Below are 18,010 nucleotides of genomic sequence, written 5' to 3' on the forward strand. Positions count from 1 at the left end.
ACGGAAGGCAAAACCTTATGCTTCAGCACACTTAGAAAGGGTTGTTTTATAGCTGAATGCGTAGAGAGGACGCCTGGGAAACAGAAGGTCACATGTTTGGTTCCAGACCCGGCAAAACCAACAGGCCAGATGAAAAGCTATAGACTCAGTATTTAGAATACTACAATTCTTTGTTGCGTAGATGACGCTGAGAAATTGGCAAGCTTTTGTGTTGATAACTGCATTGCATTTTAATATCCACAATCCATCAGAACTCTACTCAGCTGTTTCCGATGCTTATTTTTTTTATTGCATGGTCTACCTTCTCTCAAGTTCAATCTATTATGGGTGCGTTCGGAAATGCGCACCAGGAGCGCACTCGCTTATTAGTTTGTATTGGCCAGTGCGCTCAGTGCTATATTTCCGAACGCACCCTATGTTTCTATGGCTTATTGCACATATTGCATTTATTGGCCCCTGTATTGCTGCTTGCAGCTATATTTGTATTATTATTATTATTATTTTTTACCTGAGCCAGTGTTGCACCTGTTCTTGTTCAATCTGTGGAGGTTGTGGTTCCTTCTGGATCAGACTGGGGCTCCTCTCCTCATGTTCAGATGAAACCTCTTTACACAGACAAAAGGAGGACAGAAGAGACAGAATCAGCACCACAACTCAAAGTGTAGTTAAGCTAGCAGCGTAGCTACTAGTAGCTATTAGGCTTGTGTTGAACATATGTAAAAAATAAATTAAAAAAAACATGTGTTTGACATGAAGCATGACCCACTGAGCCATAGTCGTCTATTAGACCTCCGTCTAAAACTAGGTTATAATTGGTCTAAAAGTGAAAGTTTTTTCAACGTCTATTCTTAGCCTAGACGTTGATTAGCTGTTTTTTAAGCGTCTATATTTAGACCGTCTATATTATAGACGTCATTTCAACGGCAATGATATAGACGGTCTATATATAGACGCTTAAAAAACAGCTAATCAACGTCTAGGCTAAGAATAGACGTTGAAAAAACTTTCACTTTTAGACCAATTATAACCCGGTTTTAGCCTAGACCTTAGACGTTTTTTAAACGTCTAATAGCCCGAAAAATGCTCAGTGGGGAATGAATGAGACCAACCTGCTCTGTGTAGTTTGATGTGTGGCTGTAGCATCACGTCCAGCAGTTTGTTTTGTGTCTCCAGCAGAGTTTCTAGTGTCTCTATCTCTCTCTGGAAGAGGTTGCACATGAACTCTGCAGCCGCACTGAGGCGCTCCAACACAAACACTCTGACATTAAGCTTCACACTACAAACATCAACACCACGCTGTTTTTCCAAAACACACAATATCTCCTCTCCCACCGACGTCATGTGTTCATTTATATTCAGCCGTACAGACTCCATTTGACTCATTTTACCTCCTTTATGAGACATTTTCACCAAGCTCTCTGTTCCTACTGTAATCTACGTATATAATATATATTTCGCCACCTGGTGGAGGAGGTGTGTCACTGAATAACAGATATACATACATTGTTTATTTGATTGAATACTTTATTAACAGTTTGCACACAAAAAAAGGCATGGTGGCACAGATTTATACAAAAGAATACTGAAAGCATGACCCAGATAAGCCCTCAGGGCTTTTCCATTAAGGTCCTGTGTATTCAATTCATCGAGACATTTAAAGACATACAATAATATACAATATTCAAAAACATTTACGAGTAGCAATAAGAAAGAAAGATATATACAGTAAACAGACTTTTTACTTTTTACTTGTTATAAAATAAAATAAAATTTGTGAAAAATGGTCTTAAGTAATGTAAAGTGTATACATGATGTCAACGTGCAGGAGTGCAGAATAATAATAACACTTTGGTCCTGGCCATTTGAAAATAGCAGATGTACAAGAGCTTGTAGTTCTGCTATTTTCAAAAGATTTGTTATACATTTTGAACTTGTGAAATGGGGCCATTCTGCACAATAAGTATACTTTTACTTTTGGTACTTTAAGTATATTTTGATGCCAATATTTTTGTACTTTTACTCATACATTTTGAAAACGGGACTTCTACTTAACAGAGTATATCTACATTGCAGTATTGATTTTAACTTAAGTAAAACATTATTTGAGTAGGCTACTTTTTCTACCACTGGTTACAGAGGAACGTTGTGTGTGGCGACGTAGTTTCAACCAGCCTGATCTCCAGAGATTACCGTAAGCCAACATATAATTGCAATGCAGATGGGGTCTGGCTTGGACGTCGTTTCGACGTCGTTTCAACGTCTCATTGCAATGCAGCTGAGGTCCTGACTTGGACGTAGTTGGTCCGTTGGTCCGCCGTTGGTCCGTTCTGGCAGTTCCACTACGGACCGACGTTGTATGGACGTCGTTTCAACGTCTCATTGAAATGCATCTGAGGTCTGACTTGGACGTCGTGTCTACGTTGTATGGACGTCGTTTCAACGTCTCATTGAAATGCAGCTGAGGTCTGACTTGGACGTCGTGTCGACGTTGCATGGACGTCGTTTCAACGTCTAATTGCAATGCAGCTGAGGTCTGACTTGGACGTCGTGTCGACGTTGCATGGACGTCGTTTCAACGTCTTATTGCAATGCAGCTGAGGTCTGACTTTGCACGTCGTATGGACGTCATCCGGTTGTGTGCCGAGAGGTCTGTTGAAAAGATGTCCATGCAACATTGAGTTATGGATTCAATGTTGCATGGTCCCCAGTTTCATATGGCCAGGGGTCTTCTGCAGGGGGTCAGGGGGTCCTCAACCCAAAGTCACTACAGGGGGGGCGCCAAATATTTGTGTGAAAGAAACTTTTTTTTCTTTATTTTTTACATTAACCACTAGCATCCTTACTCTGAGGGAACATTAGCCGAAAATAGCTGATCTACAAGCTCACCACAACGTGTCGCAGCAGTTGTGAGCTTGTAGATCGGCTATTTTCGGCAACGACGTTTAGGGTGTAGAGGGGGGGGGGAATATATGCAAGGGATAATGCATGGGGAGGTAGTCATTATTGAAATTTAAAGCCCGACAGGGTGATAATGCACCGAGGCGGAGCCGAGGTGCATTATCACCCTGAAGGGCTTTAAATTTCAATAATGACTACCTCCCCATGCATTATCCCGCTTATTACACGGCTACTTAAATACATAAATAAATAAATGGACTCAAAAGTAACAACAAAACGAAGTATTTCCTTGCTTACGGCAATGAAAGTATTCCATAAGTATTGGGCTGGGCGGACAAGTTCGCCTCGGGAAAAAAAAAAAAAAAAAACTCGCCCCAAAACACACTCGCCCCCCATTCTATATACCGCCGATTTGCCTGTAATACCGCCGGATTTGCCCCGGGGCGACTGTGTTTTGGGGCGAGCGTTTTGGTATTCCCCCGTCGATGCGCCACGATAAACAAGGAAGTGCAGTGGATCAAATAGAATCACTTTTCGGTTATTGCATCGTCTATTTCTCACTTCAAATGTTTTCAAAAACATTCTTGAGAGCAACGTTTAGTTGTAAATGACATTGGTTGTTTGTTTACATGGCTGTCATGTTGGATAAAGTATAAAACCAAGCAGCGCAGGTTGGCACAGGCAGGTGTTCTGAGTCTCTGATTACACAGCGGTCCGTTATAGAGCTCATCGGTCATTATCAAGAAATAATGACCGATGACTGACCAATCAGAATCGAGCATTCAACCAAGCCGTGTAATAAATATAAATATCGAACCAATGAAAATTATTAACAAGCGCTTGTTGTGACTAAATAATAGGTAATACAGGTTTCTCTGAACTGACAGGGTTGTTTATATACTTATTGGACTGTTAGTGGAGGTGTTAAGCAACATTTAACTTCAAGTCATGATGCAAAGGGGACCTTTGCATCATGACTTAGGGTGCGTTCGGATATTGCACACCGGAGCGCACTCGCCTATTAGTTTGTATTGGCCAGTGCGCTCAGTGCTGTATTTCCGAACGCACCCTTAGTTAGATTCAACGGCATATTTCTGGGTCTTAACACCACTATGTTTGTTGTTATGGATACCAGAGTGAAACAGGAGTGATGTAGTTTCACCTTGAGGCCACACGAGGGCAGCTGAAGTCTAAAAGGAAAACTCCTAACGCTATGGACCAGAGCTAAACTCAACCATGAAGAAATGATGTATCCTGTTCACTTTTAAACAGTGGTGGACAGTTTGATAAAAATATCTGGACATGATATTTTTAATTAAAATGTTAAATTGTGATATATTCAAACATAACTATCAAACATATCTACGCGTCAACATATTTGGTAGCTTTAGTAGTTACTTTGCAGATTTATATTATTATTATTATAAAACATATAGTTAAGCCCTATTTTATATGTCAGCTATTCTAAAATAATCGAAGTGTAGATGGTTTGACAAAACATACTTTTACTTTTGTAGCTACTGTAAGTATATTTTCATTCAATAATTAAATAAACATGCGCAATATCAGCATCCTGACTCTGTTTGACCTGAATGAAACACAACCTTAATTCGTATCATTGGTGAAACTTGTAGGCCTACAGGATGTAACATTACACAGCTATTTATGCCAATGTGGCTGCTATGAAAAGGTCTATTCCAGTGTAAGATTAAACTAGTATTATTACATTATTATGTCCAGTAATTTATCTTAAGGACATCCAGACAAACAGCGCCCCCAAATGGAGCTAGGTGGGGTGGTAGAAGTGAAATGTTATCTTCTTCCAAGTGCTGCAGCCAATTGACACTTTGAACCAGGACTCACCTGTGGCAGCAAATCAATTAAGGAACCCTTAAAAGCCCCCAACTCCCCCATGGGCAGTTCTCTTTGTTCAGAAGGACAACAACCTGTATGTGTTGTAGAGGCAAGGAACCATGGAACCATCTGGTAGATGAGCTTTCTACAACATCACTTCCTTCAACGTAATGAAGCTGTTCTGTTTTTCCATCCTTGGTCTCTCTGCTCACTAAAACGCCCTGTTCAGACTGGGAGCCCAAATCACATTGTTGTCCTATCCAGATTGGAAATACATTTATTTGATCAGGTCTGAACAGCATAAAACCACATGGAAACTGATTCTTGTGAGTCATATTTGGACCACATGTCCTATAGGTGGTTTGAAATGTGACTCAAATTTGAGTCTGGATACTCGGACACTGAAGCCTGATTCGTATACTTTGTTGAACAGCTGAAAATAGCCAATCTGCAAGTTCACAATTGCGCGTTGTGAACTTGGAGGTTGGCTATTTTTGGCAGAATACACAAACCTGACCTGATTTACTTGCAAATAACAGTGTGGACAGTCAGTCCTAAAGATCAAATTTGAGAAACAAATCAACGAAGGCCTTACTTTATTGTCAGGCCTGCCTCCATTCCCCCTGAGCTGCCACAATAAATAGCATCTTTAACCCTTAACACACAGCCAGATTTAACCACTTGAACCCCACACAACCTGGTCAACTAAGTAGATTTTTAAGTGGTTTAAGGACTCTCACTCTCACTCTCTCACACACACACACACACACACACACACACACACACACACACACACACACACACACACACACACACACACACACACACACCACACACCCCCCACACACACACACACACACACAGGCAGGGCTGTGGAATTAATTTCAATAGGACATATTGATTTTGATTGACCTAATCAATCAAGCTGATAGGTGAACTTAGTACCATTGTCCCACCCTATACACATCCTTAAGTCCTGTTTGTGACAGTAGTCATATTCAGCCACATTGAAATGACGTTGTACCCTGTCTTATGTAACAATTGTAGATATTATATATTCAGAACATTTGACTTAGACTAGATGTCATATTAATAGGCGAAAATTTGGCAGAAAAAGGTGAACATTCAGTGAAAATAGCCAATTGACAAGCTCACAATGTGTTGCAACGCGTAGCACAGTATGTCAAATGTTGGCTATTTGACATAAGAGGGTTTAAAGGGCCGCCCACACCACTGCAAATCTTCACTGTTGTCATAGTTGTGACAGGGACTCTGCCATCCACTCGATTTAGAAGGATTTTTAAAACTATATATTTATAGTTAGTGCTTGGTGTGGACGGCCCTTTAGTGGTTAAAGCTACACGCATGCACGCACACACACTTAATATATTAGTTTCAAATGTCATCTCTATTTTAAGGTTCTTAATTTCATGGTTCTTAGTTCCAGAGAGAGTGTTTTTGCCAGACTATGTTAGGCAATAGGAGTGCAACCATCCCTGGCAGGACTTAACCTCTGGAATCACGTGTAGAGAGTAGAATTGTACATGTTAAAGTCCTGTTTGGTTGAACACCTTGTTTTCACAAACATGACACACAGATATCTGTTTACTCATGTATTTATCCTGGCTGTGGAACTTCAGCAAGAAGTCCATTTTCTCCAGTCTTGCATGTGTGTATTAATTGTAACCTGCCAAGGGACTGAACATGGGAATTAGTTGATTTAGCCAAACCTCGTACAATACATCAAATCTCAACATTTATTTTTGATACTCTACGTGGATTACAAATTAATAAAGTAATTCATGTCTTATTGCTAACGTTCAACCTCTGCTTTAAAAACCTTCACTGGACCCACTCGTTAATCATTTCAAACCTGTTTCTAAGCTTAAATGTGTATAAGATTGTCTCTCTCCTCCTCACAAATAGTATTATTTTATTTAGGAATTCCAATCTTTGTCCATGTGTGATCTCTTCACAGCACTGAATCACAGTACTCCATCCATCATTAATCCAGCCATCCATCCATCCATTAATGAATTTTGAGGGTTTTTTTTAAAGAATTTCCAGTTTTCAGTACTTTTACTTCTACTCCATTACAATCCATTGCTATTTTCCAAATATTCTAGTGCTCTTACTTTTGGTACTTTAAGTATATTTTGATGCCAATACTTTTGTACTTTTATTGATGTAACATTGTGAACACAGGCCTCTATTATAATTGGTTAGCATGAAGGAGAACCCTCTTCCATCTAAGACAGAAAACGACCCCTCTCTCTCTCAATGTTGGTTGACTGGTATCCCCCAGGGATCTTTAAGTGTACCCCTCATTTTCTTTTTTGCTCTATACATCAAATCTCTTCTCTAAAAATAGGCGATCTACCAGCTCAACACGTTGTGTTGCGATGCGTTGTGATTGTGGTACTTGCCCCCATTGAATGTAATGCACATTATAAAGCACTTTGGATATATAAAATGCACTATTATTCACCATTTAACAAAATGACCTGAACACACATTCATTGAAAACAGTCATGATAAGACCACCATGTCATGGAACATTTTGTGTTGACGTCCAAAGTTCTGGAGACACGTGAACTACACGTGTACTGCACGTGCACATGCACATGCACATGCACATGCACGTGCACGTGCACACCTTCACGCTACTATCAAATTGAGGCCTGAAATAGCATGAGTCATAAAGACACCCCGCCCCCCCACACTGCCCCAAAGAGAGAGAGGTATGCCTGACGCAGTAGGCTATGCGTCAGGCATAGCCTACTACTGCGTCAGTGTAGGTCAGTGGTGGAAAAAGTATCCAAATGTTTTGCTTAAGTAAAAGTATCAATACTGCAATGTAGAAATACTCTGGAAAAAGTCCTGTAAAACTCCGGAATTCAAAATTTACTCAAGTAAGAGTACAAAAGTATTGGCATCAAAATGTACTTCGAGTACCAAAAGTAGAAAGTTCTCATTACACAGAGTGTACCATTTCACAAGTTTTAAAATGTATGCAAATCTTTTGAAAATAGCAGATCTACAAGCTCTCAAGGCATAGCATCGCAACGCATTGTTAGCTTGTAGATCGGCTATTTTCAAATGGACGAAATGTAGGCTATATAGAGCTGAAGAGGGTAATGTATGTTTTGTAATAGTAATCAAAATCTACAAAGTACCTAGTAACTATAAAGTTTTCTAATAATTGTAGTGGAGTAAAAGTACAATATTTTCCTCTGAGATGTAGTGGAATAGAAGTAAAAGTACTGAAAATGGGAAACACTCCAGTTAAGTCAAAATACCTCAAAATAGTACAGTACTGAATGTACTTAGTTACTTTACACCGCTGTCTGCCATTGTGTTCATAATAGTCTGATTTCTTTGGTTTTGATGTTTTGCTTTTATTGTGAACTTGCTCAACTTTGGTTGTGAAAATAAACAAATCGCTGCTGTCAGGCAAAATCCTATCTCCATATTTCAACTTTTCACGTTTTCTTTCCGTAAATGAATGCCCTACTTCATCATACTACAGTGTCACACAAAGCTGTAGTAAAACAGAAGACGCTAAAGTGTGATTTATGGTGCGTGTGCTCAGGGCTCATGGTTTAAATTAGGATTCAGAACTGATGCCTTTGACCCAGATTGATGCTGTCGGTGTTCAACTGACCCAGCTAATGTTAAAACTTACCAGGGATCAGTTATTGAAATGCGTAAATTATATTTCAAGATTGGAGTCATGATGTAAATGTCATGTAAATGACTGGAGGTGTCTACATTTCCCATGATGACCCAGTCACCCCCTCAATGTACAATCTTGACTTAAGAACTTGAACTATTTTAGAGGCAAATATTGCACTTTTTACTCTATTACAATTGTGACAGCTTTAGTTAATTACTCTGCAGAATTACACCATTAATACAAAAGCATACATGAACCACTTACGCCCTATTTTAAAATTCAGCTATTCGAAAATAGCAGATCTGCAAGCTCAAGCTTATATATCTGCTCATTTCGAGTGTGTCACCCACCACTTTTCAGACGCATGTTTCTCGACATAAAGAAATACCCTCATTTTGTTTAGTGAAACCTATCAATCAAATGTTGTTGTATTGTCTCTATTTAAGCAGACTATTCTGTTTTATGGCTCTCCATGACATCTCAGATACGGTATTATGAATTAGGCTAAGGCTACAGTACATTATTGATTACAATTATGGATTACCTTTGCACTCTAGAACCATGTTACCAACATGCAACATGAATTTAATTCAACCTTAGGCTTTCTTTTCATCTTCTGGGTCAGCATGTTGTTGACAAGGCAAAACCTTTGATTTCAAATGTTTTTGTTTTGTACCGAACAGCAAATGATGTCCACGTGTATAGCTATCATTCCCTGTTTCGTCATTTCCGTGGATATAAAAAGATTACCAGGAAGTGGATCGATACCGACTTGTTTGTCCATTTTGTCCTTTTGTACTTTATTTAGCTTATGTGTCTGGGTAGAGTTAGCATGTGCCTGGGTTAGCGTTAATTCAATTCAATTTTATTAAAGTGTCAAATCACAACAAGTTGTCTCAAGACACTTTACATGTAGAGAAGAGACCCGACAATCCCACCCTGAGGAAGCAATTTTGCGACAGTGGCAACGAAAAACTCCCTCTTAACTGGAAGAAATGTCAGGCAGACCCTAGGCTCTAGGGTCTGCCTGACGTTAGCATGCGTTAGCATGTGTCTGGGGTAGAGTTTGTCCTTCGCTGTGTAAACTTTGAACACAGTGACCTGAATAACTCACTGTGTGTGTGTGTGTGTGTGTGTGTGTGTGTGTGTGTGTGTGTGTGTGTGTGTGTGTGTGTGTGTGTGTGTGTGTGTGTGTGTGTGTGTGTGTGTGTGTGTGTGTGCGTGCGTGCGTGTGTGTGTGTGAGTGTGTCAGGTGTTTAAAGAAACTCGTCTGGCCGCTGAGCGTGCTCGGTTGCAACGTGCAGGATGGGATTTTTCCCAGGCCAGTGAACTTGACTTAGCGGGTGTTTTTGATTTACAGCATCGTGCACATACAGGACAAATTTAGACACTAGGAACTCTCTCTCTCACGGTCTGCCAGGAACTGGGACATGGGTGGCTGGGAGGAGGAGGGGGGTTACGGGTTAGAGTGACTCAGGGTGCAACAGAGGCCCATGTGGATTTTTAGAGTGTATTGAACTAAGCTCTGGTATTGAGGTGACCCTGCTCCATGAAGGTTTTTGTAGCTCAGTGGTTCTCAAACGGTTTTAATTTCCCCATAACTCTGAGAGCGTACAGAAGTAACCAAATGGACCCATAAGGGTCCATTTGGTTACTTCTGTACGCTCTCTCTAATGCTATACACACAGTAAAATCCACAGGGTTAATTTAACTCTGTACAAATGGAACCAAGGGCCCGTAATCTGTTAAATTAGAGATGTTTTTGCCTGTTACTGTATATGTTTCCATCAACTCAGGTTGTCACCAACTGTATACAGTATCTATATAGCTTGTGTGTGGCAATTCAATCAGGGATCAATCAAGTTAAACATTTTGAATGCACCAGAAACTGTCTACAGAGCCGTTTGAATCACTGCAGATATCACATCACAAAATAAATCTCAAAAATATATTTGGCACCGGCAGTCAATAGGAGACTCAGTATGGAGACTCTGCCGGTCATCAAATTATTGGCTTAGGAATGCGACAAAAAAAAAAAATCCATGAATTCAAGGCTTCATGAGGTGTGTAATTGATAGAAAATAAGTAATTTTTTTGGGTGAACCACTCCTTTAATAGCAGTGAAAGACAGTTTTAGTAATATGTAAGCGATTCACTTTGATATAACAGTCCGTCTGGCTTATCAGTTTGATATTATACCAGACTTATATGATAACGTATACTGTGACTGATATAACAGTCTGTGTGAGGTTGACCCATATACTTCATCAGGTGAGGCATTGTGTGTAAGCTGTGTATGATTAGCCAACGCACTAACCTCTTACCCACTTCAACCCTTAATATTCTGGGTGGAACATTTCCGAAAATAGCAGATCTACAAGCTCTAGATCTGCTATCTTGAGCTCTCATTTAGACTGGCATGAGACAACATGCCCCCCCCCCCCCCCTAGAAGTCAAGGGTTGACTTCTTGGGATGTTCGTCCCAAGAAGTCACATGTCTGACTTCTTGGGGTGAGAATAGTAGGCCAGTATGACTGAGCATGCTTGCAAGGTGTTGACATCTATGGGCCATTGGGTCAAGCAGACCTGCTACTGGACACGTGTGTGTGCTCAGCTGGACCCTAAAGGTCTCTGATTAAGTCATCAAGCCCGACATAAGCATCTGTGTCATTTCTTTCGCTATTCAAAAATATCAGATCTACGATCTGAAAAATCATGAAAATGTGTGCAAATCTTTGAATGTATATATTATTTTTTAAAGCGAACATGTTTAACTCAAGTCTTTGCTTCTGTGGGGTCCCTGGAACAAAATATTTTGAGATGGGGGTCCGTGGCCAAATGCATGTCATTTTGGGGGTCCTTGACATGAAAAATGTTTGAAAACCACTGATATTAATAATAATAATATTATAGCTATAAACTATATGAGCTTGTAAATCTGCTATTTTGTGGAATGGCCAAGAAATCTAAAATGGCACAGATGCTTTCCCCGTCTTAATGGGTTAACATAAAGATAGGAGACACTGTAACAACAACATGGATGCTGATGCTGGATGCTCACATGATTGAAACACCTTGATATCAGATTAATTTAAGAATAGGCATTGCCTTGTTAGGCAAAGGAGGTTCAGAGGAGGGATCACTCTGAGATTATAAAACACGTGTATTTTGATACATTGGCTAGTTTAGATTAACTTAAGCTCTATAGCTGTTTTGTCCATGTGCGCTAACTTGCAAACACCTGTCTGTCAGCCTTTACTGTGCTATCATTGAATGTGTGCAGAGCTACAACAATCGTATGACGTGTCACAAAAATAACCAATCTACAAAACTTTCAGATCATTCCGGAACATTTCTGAAAGATAACTTTCTTTTTTCATATTGTTATTTTCAAAGTTTATTGGTTGCACATCCTGCCATTATATTTTATTCTTGGTTTGAGCATCATGCATGTGCACATTGTTTTAAATTTGTATTCGAAACTTTGTTTATTACATTTTTGTGCAGTGTCATCACAAAGTAGAGGGAGATTTGTAAGTGTGAATGTGCCATATAAGAAAGAAAATCTTTGCCTACGGTATAACGTCATTGCCCAAATGGGTACCCAGTTTGAACGTTTGAAGATCAAAGCTAAACGGCTTATGTAAAGCTTATGTATTGAATATGATGGAAGTAGCCTTCTTCAATAATGAAATAATATAACATGCCAGGCTGTGAGTCATTAACGTAGTACCTTGCATAGGCTACTAAAACAAACCAGACTATAAAATCTAAGGGAGGTCATTAAAATACAATGCAACACATAAGTACTGACAGCAAACTTTTATTTGACAGTAAAAAACATTATATAGCAAAAACAAAACAGAAAAACACATCATACATTCAATATCTTAATTTGGTCATGACAAAACATAATATACAATAATAACTAACATTCTCTACAGGTACTGCATACAGTAGGTAGAGTGGATGATGGCTGAGTTAATGTAACTTTTTTTGTGAATATTTTTATTTTATTTTGTTCAATAGAGTATGTTAATACAATATAACATCTCAGCACTTTGCGCAGGAGACCGGAGTTCAAATCCGGAAACACCAAAGCGCCATGCATATTTAAGCAGTCACATCTGGGCCTGACTCTGAGCCAGGGGTGTGATGATGACGCAACTGTTGTGCAACCAGCTAATTGATGCAGCCATCTACACACACTCAAGAAGTGCTTCTGTCTGGACGGTACAATACATCTGCTCCTCTCTGTAGCGTCATAAGAAGCCCGATTTCGTACATCAAAAATAGCCCACCTACAAGCTCACTTGTGAGCTTGTAGGTGGGCTATTTTCGGCGCACGGCAGAGCACAAATATAGGCTTCATTCTGTAGGATGATGTAACCTTTTTGAGTATGAAAGAGCAGACCCACATATGGTCTATAATAAAAAATATATAAATATATATATTTTGGGGGTGAACAACCTTTATCAGGTTAACTGATGAGAGTGCACCTGACGCATTGGCAAGCAGCGCCACGGTAACCCTGTGTGGGTTTGAATGTAACAGTCCTGCTGTGGCGTTAAAAAAAACAAGCTTCCATCCGTCTCCGGCTCATATGAAGGAGGAGGCGGCGAGGAGGAGGAGGAGGAAGGAGTCGCCTCTAGGAGGAGGAGGACGTTGGCGGTGGGGTTGATGGCGGCTGTGCGTTGGTCGTCTCAAACTTCCCGCTGCCACTGTCACTGCTTTCACTCATTCTCCGCTGCATGTTGCTTTCACTCATCCTTCGCTGCATGCTGACCATTTCCCTGGCGATACAAGTCACCTGACCGTTGGCCACCGTGTAAGATCCGTTCCTGGAAAGAGACAAACGTGACGGTCAGAAACGAGCTCGGGAGATCCCCAAGGGGCCTTTGAACAAAAAAAACTAACCCTGACCCCAAGATATGTGTGATTTTTCATCGTTTCTAAACTCACTTTAGAGAATCGGGTCCGTTCTGTGTGCCGGGCATGTTCCCTTTCGGGAAGAAAAAAGAGGACCACCAGTGGCCAGAGTCCTGTCGCTGCAGACCTGTTGAGAACGCAGACAGACAGGGAGATGGTAAGGTACAAAGTGACCGTCAGACAGGGAGACGTTTAGAATGCATTTGTATGGGGGGGGGTATCCTTTACCTGGGGGGTGTGGGATGACCTCTCCTGCGTACTCGGAGCTGCCACAGGAGGTGTTACTAGAGGTGGACCCTACTCTCCCTGTGAAACAAATACATCAGTACATCAATGAGAGAACGCAAACAGGCTTGAAGACTAAAACCAATCTAGAGCTCAGAAAGAATCGTCATGAACCATGAATTTCACTCACTTCTGTAGTAGTCATGCGTAGCGATGAGGGACCCGGTGGATGGAATTGATGCCATTTTGTCAGACACTGGAAGATTGCTCAAGGGTGGGAAATGGTTTAACCTGGGAGGGGAAAAACAGACATACATAATGAAGCTTATTTATTATTTATCTGAAAAGAAAAAAAAGGGGGGGGGGAATACAATTGTGCACTAAAATAGTTGCATTGCATGTTGTTTGCCTGCACATGTGTTGCAAAAACCCTGCATGTAAAGAATCCCATTTAAGATAGATAGATTAGAGATATGGTATGAGACAAGACAACGTGACTGAGAGAATCAATGTAGAACATTGTGAGTGACAGCATTCACAGAAAAGCTGGCTCAAATGTGGCATGTTCAGAGAAAAGCTGGCTCAATGGGTCAATGTCCTCTATTCCAACAACCCCAGCTGCTGCTGGGAGGGATCTGGTTTCAACTGACTCAAATACTTGGAATAGACCGGGTCCACATGGCCACCTAGTGCATGGCAACCTGACACTGACTGACCCCACCTTTTCTCCTTGGAGCTCCCTTTCTTATATCTGACAGAGCTGAGATCCCCCAAATGGGCCCGCACGCATGCCCACACGTTTGGTAGACATAAGCCCCATGTACATCTAATGCAATGAATACTGCATATTAGAAGATCTACAAGCTCACAACGTGGTGTCAAGTGCTGTGGGCTTGTAGATCAGCTGTTTTCGCAATTTCTTAAACTTATTTTCAAAGATGTTGAAAATGTTTTTGACTATTTTTGCCAATGTAATGTCACACCCAAAATAAGGATGCCAGGTTGAAAGTCAAGTGGTTGCATTTGATACTTTTCTTGACCGTGATGATACATGGCCCCTATGGTACTGTACTGCACTGTGGTACTGGTGTCTGCAAGCCATGCACCCTTGTAGAGTACTAGTATGCAAGCAATCCCAAATGTTAAAAGGAAACTTTAGTCTACAATGATGAATATATCTGAATTACATGTGGTGTAAGCGATATTCTTTGTTCATGTTAAATAACACTACTGATAATCATTGCTATAGACTAGAGAGTGTTTGTTCAGTAATAGGGGGTCTCCCCAACTCTCCAGCTCTTTAGTAAAACATGTTATTGTAAGGTAAGCTCTAAAAATAGATCAGTCTAGCATCTGGTGTGAAGCCAGACAGAGCAGACAAACACCAGACCTCTACCGGACCTCCAGATGGACACTGAGATTATAGCAGACCAGTCTGCACTAGATCTAATAGAATACATAGAATATACCAGTCTGCACTGCACCTAAACACAGTAGAATACATACATACTGTAGAGGTACATCCACAAATACATTCTACCTCTACCCTACATACTGTACATAGAAAAAGACAATGCAGTGCACAATATCCTATGCAAAAGTTAAAAAAAGAAAAGAAAAAAAGCTTAAGGCGAAAGACATGTGGAATAGACATGTGTTTTGTAGCAACTTTATGCAACTATTCTGACATTAATTAGGTTACATAGCCTGCTATACATTAACAATACCAATTACCCTGTGGCTATATACTGTATAGGCTAATGACTTTACATACTGTACATAAGTTTCTATAATATTTTAGACCTACCTTTATTCAGTCTAATATTAATTAGGTCACATACTATAGCCTATACATTAACAATGACAATTACACTGTGGCTAATACGTTTACTAATAACGTTACAGGCTAATAACTTTACATACTGTACATAAGTTTGTATCATATTTTAGACCTACCTTTTAATGAGGTGAAGGAATGATGATATCACCAAAGTCGATGAAGTCTAATAATAATAATAATTATTATTATTATTATTATTTCCCATTAGTGGATATAGTGTCCTGTGGTCACAGCAGCTCTCTCTCTCAGGGTGATGTCCACTTCTTAAAGCAACTAGGACACCCAGGCTGCTTTATATCAGCTGGAGCACACTGGTGACACCCATGGGTGACATGACAATGCTGTCACCATGAGGGCGGGGACATGTGGGCGGACCGAGAGGAGAGAGACAGCTTGAACAGGCAAAACGTGCTTGGGTGCGTGGGTGACAGACACCCAGTGGGTGACACACCCAGTCAGATGTACAAGTGAACGCGTGTTCGCATGTACATCTGTTCCTTTCAGCATGACGAAGCGTGATATAGGCCTATAGATACACAGGCCTACCTGCCACTATGTGGACCTATACCTACCACTTTTGCATCTTATGTTTAACCTTTTTTATTGATTCTTTTTTACCTCATTTTTACTTATTTTGTTTTATGCAGCTAATGTTTGTTTTTTTTGATTGATTTGAATACTTTATTAACAGTTTGCAAATTGTACAGATGTACGGTTTACAATTATTGTTAAAAGGATAACACAAAAAGCCCTAGAACACAATGGCTTGATTCCATTGTGGTCCTGTAAATGTCAGTGTATAATTGTGTTTCCTTTGCTTAGTGTGTAGAGCACATTGAATTGCCTTGTTGTTGAAATGCTGTACTTGAAATTGCCTTGCCTTGCCTCATGTAGCCTACATACTAGTGGTGGAAAAAGTACTAAGTTAAAGTATAAATACTGCAATGTAGAAATACTCTGTTACAAGTAAAATGCCAGTATCAATATGTACTTGAGTAAAAGACAAGTACAAAAGTATTGGCATCAGAATGTACTTAAAGTACCAAAAGTAGAAGTACTCATCATGCAGAACGTCCCATTTCAAGTTTTCAAATGTAAAAAAATCTACAAAATAAGTAGTAACTAAAACTTTCAAATAATTGTAGTGGAGTAAAAAGTACAATATTTACCTTTGAGATAGTGGAGGTGAAGTAAAAGTACAGAACATTGGAAAACTAACGTAAAAAATCCTCAAAAGTGCACTTAAGTACAGTACTTGAGTAAATGTACTTAGTTACTTTCCACCACTGTTCTTACATTCTCAACGTCGGGTCCGTCTGGCTGGGACCTCAAGTGGATCGACGCTATTACGGGTTCATTTGGTTAGAGTTAAATTAACACGGAGGATTTTACAGTAACCAACCAATAGATTGGGGCCCCAGAGATTAAAAGAATGCCATAGATGGGGGTCCGTGGACTGGTGTATATCAAACGGGTGGTCCTAGAAATAAACAAGGTTGAGAATCACAGATTAGGACAAATTGGCTTTGGACAGAGTAGCTTTACGTCTAGCCAGGGATCACACGACGGTCATCTGTCACGACCGTCATGGATGAACTTCAACCTGGTGTTTGAACTTTCCTCATTTACAGCCCGTACATCTACATAAACGTTCAAATTTCAAATGTAAAGTGTTGATCCCATGGTCACGGATGTTGCAGTTATGTTCGGGCCCTCATATGTACCTGTATAATCCGTATTGTTCAATAAAAAACATTTTAATTCGATTGGTGGCCATTTTCCCATAGAGTTATAATGTGAGAGTGCAATACACATCCCAACCAATAGGGTCACGTAGTTGAAAACATAAGAAGAAAATGGCCACCAATCGGATTAAAATGCTTTTTATTGAACAATACGGAAAATACGGGTTCTTCTGAAGACCCGTACATAATTGTAACATCCGTGGCTATAAGGTAAGCACTTTATAATTGAAATATGAACGTTTATGTAGATATACGGACAAAAAAGGGAGAAAGTGCAAACACCAGGTTGAAGTTCATACAGTCATGTATCAATCAGGCCTATTTTACGGCTGAATGTTGACCATGTTTGACGCTTGGAGGGGGCGGAGCCAATCCGATTTTCCTCATACATGAAGCGAATCAGTCTTTCTCCCGGTTAAACATTTAAGGGGGAAAATATTTATTTGAGCCAATAAGATGTTTGCCCCCCTAAACATTGTAAGCGACATCGGCAAATCAGATTTTACCTTTATTATTGAACCACGCCCCGATTTCAATACCACTCCCTGGTGGTCTAGTGGTTAGGATTCGGCGCTCTCACCGCCGCGGCCCGGGTTCGATTCCCGGTCAGGGAACACGTTTTTGAGTGATGAATTGTGAATACAGGCCGTTTAAGTTCTGTTGTTGAGTGGACGTTTCTTACTGTCTGGTAAAACGGTATAAGGTTTGAGGGGACTCTGTAGGCTACAATGAGAACAGACAAATTACACCATTCAGTTGACTTTGATTGAACATTCAAAAATACTATTGTCAAATTCTCCCTCTTTCAAACAATATATAGTCATTATACTTTCAATGTACAT

General features: G+C 40.2%; 1 protein-coding gene across 1 annotated transcript; it reads right to left on the reverse strand.

The window, feature by feature from the left end:
- Positions 1-12,235: 12,235 nt before the first annotated feature.
- Positions 12,236-15,681, reverse strand: LOC308097521 (pancreatic progenitor cell differentiation and proliferation factor-like). The gene is made up of 5 exons (XM_080445341.1): positions 15,540-15,681; positions 13,774-13,874; positions 13,587-13,664; positions 13,392-13,485; positions 12,236-13,270 (listed from the first exon to the last, which is right to left on the reverse strand). The coding sequence occupies exons 2-5, from the start codon at positions 13,826-13,828 to the stop codon at positions 13,078-13,080; spliced, it is 420 nt and encodes a 139-aa protein (XP_080301467.1). The 5' UTR covers positions 13,829-13,874; positions 15,540-15,681; the 3' UTR covers positions 12,236-13,077.
- Positions 15,682-18,010: the final 2,329 nt, after the last annotated feature.

Source organism: Gymnoscopelus braueri (assembly GCF_963280865.1).
Source record: "Gymnoscopelus braueri genome assembly, chromosome: 12".
Classification (NCBI taxonomy): domain Eukaryota; kingdom Metazoa; phylum Chordata; class Actinopteri; order Myctophiformes; family Myctophidae; genus Gymnoscopelus; species Gymnoscopelus braueri.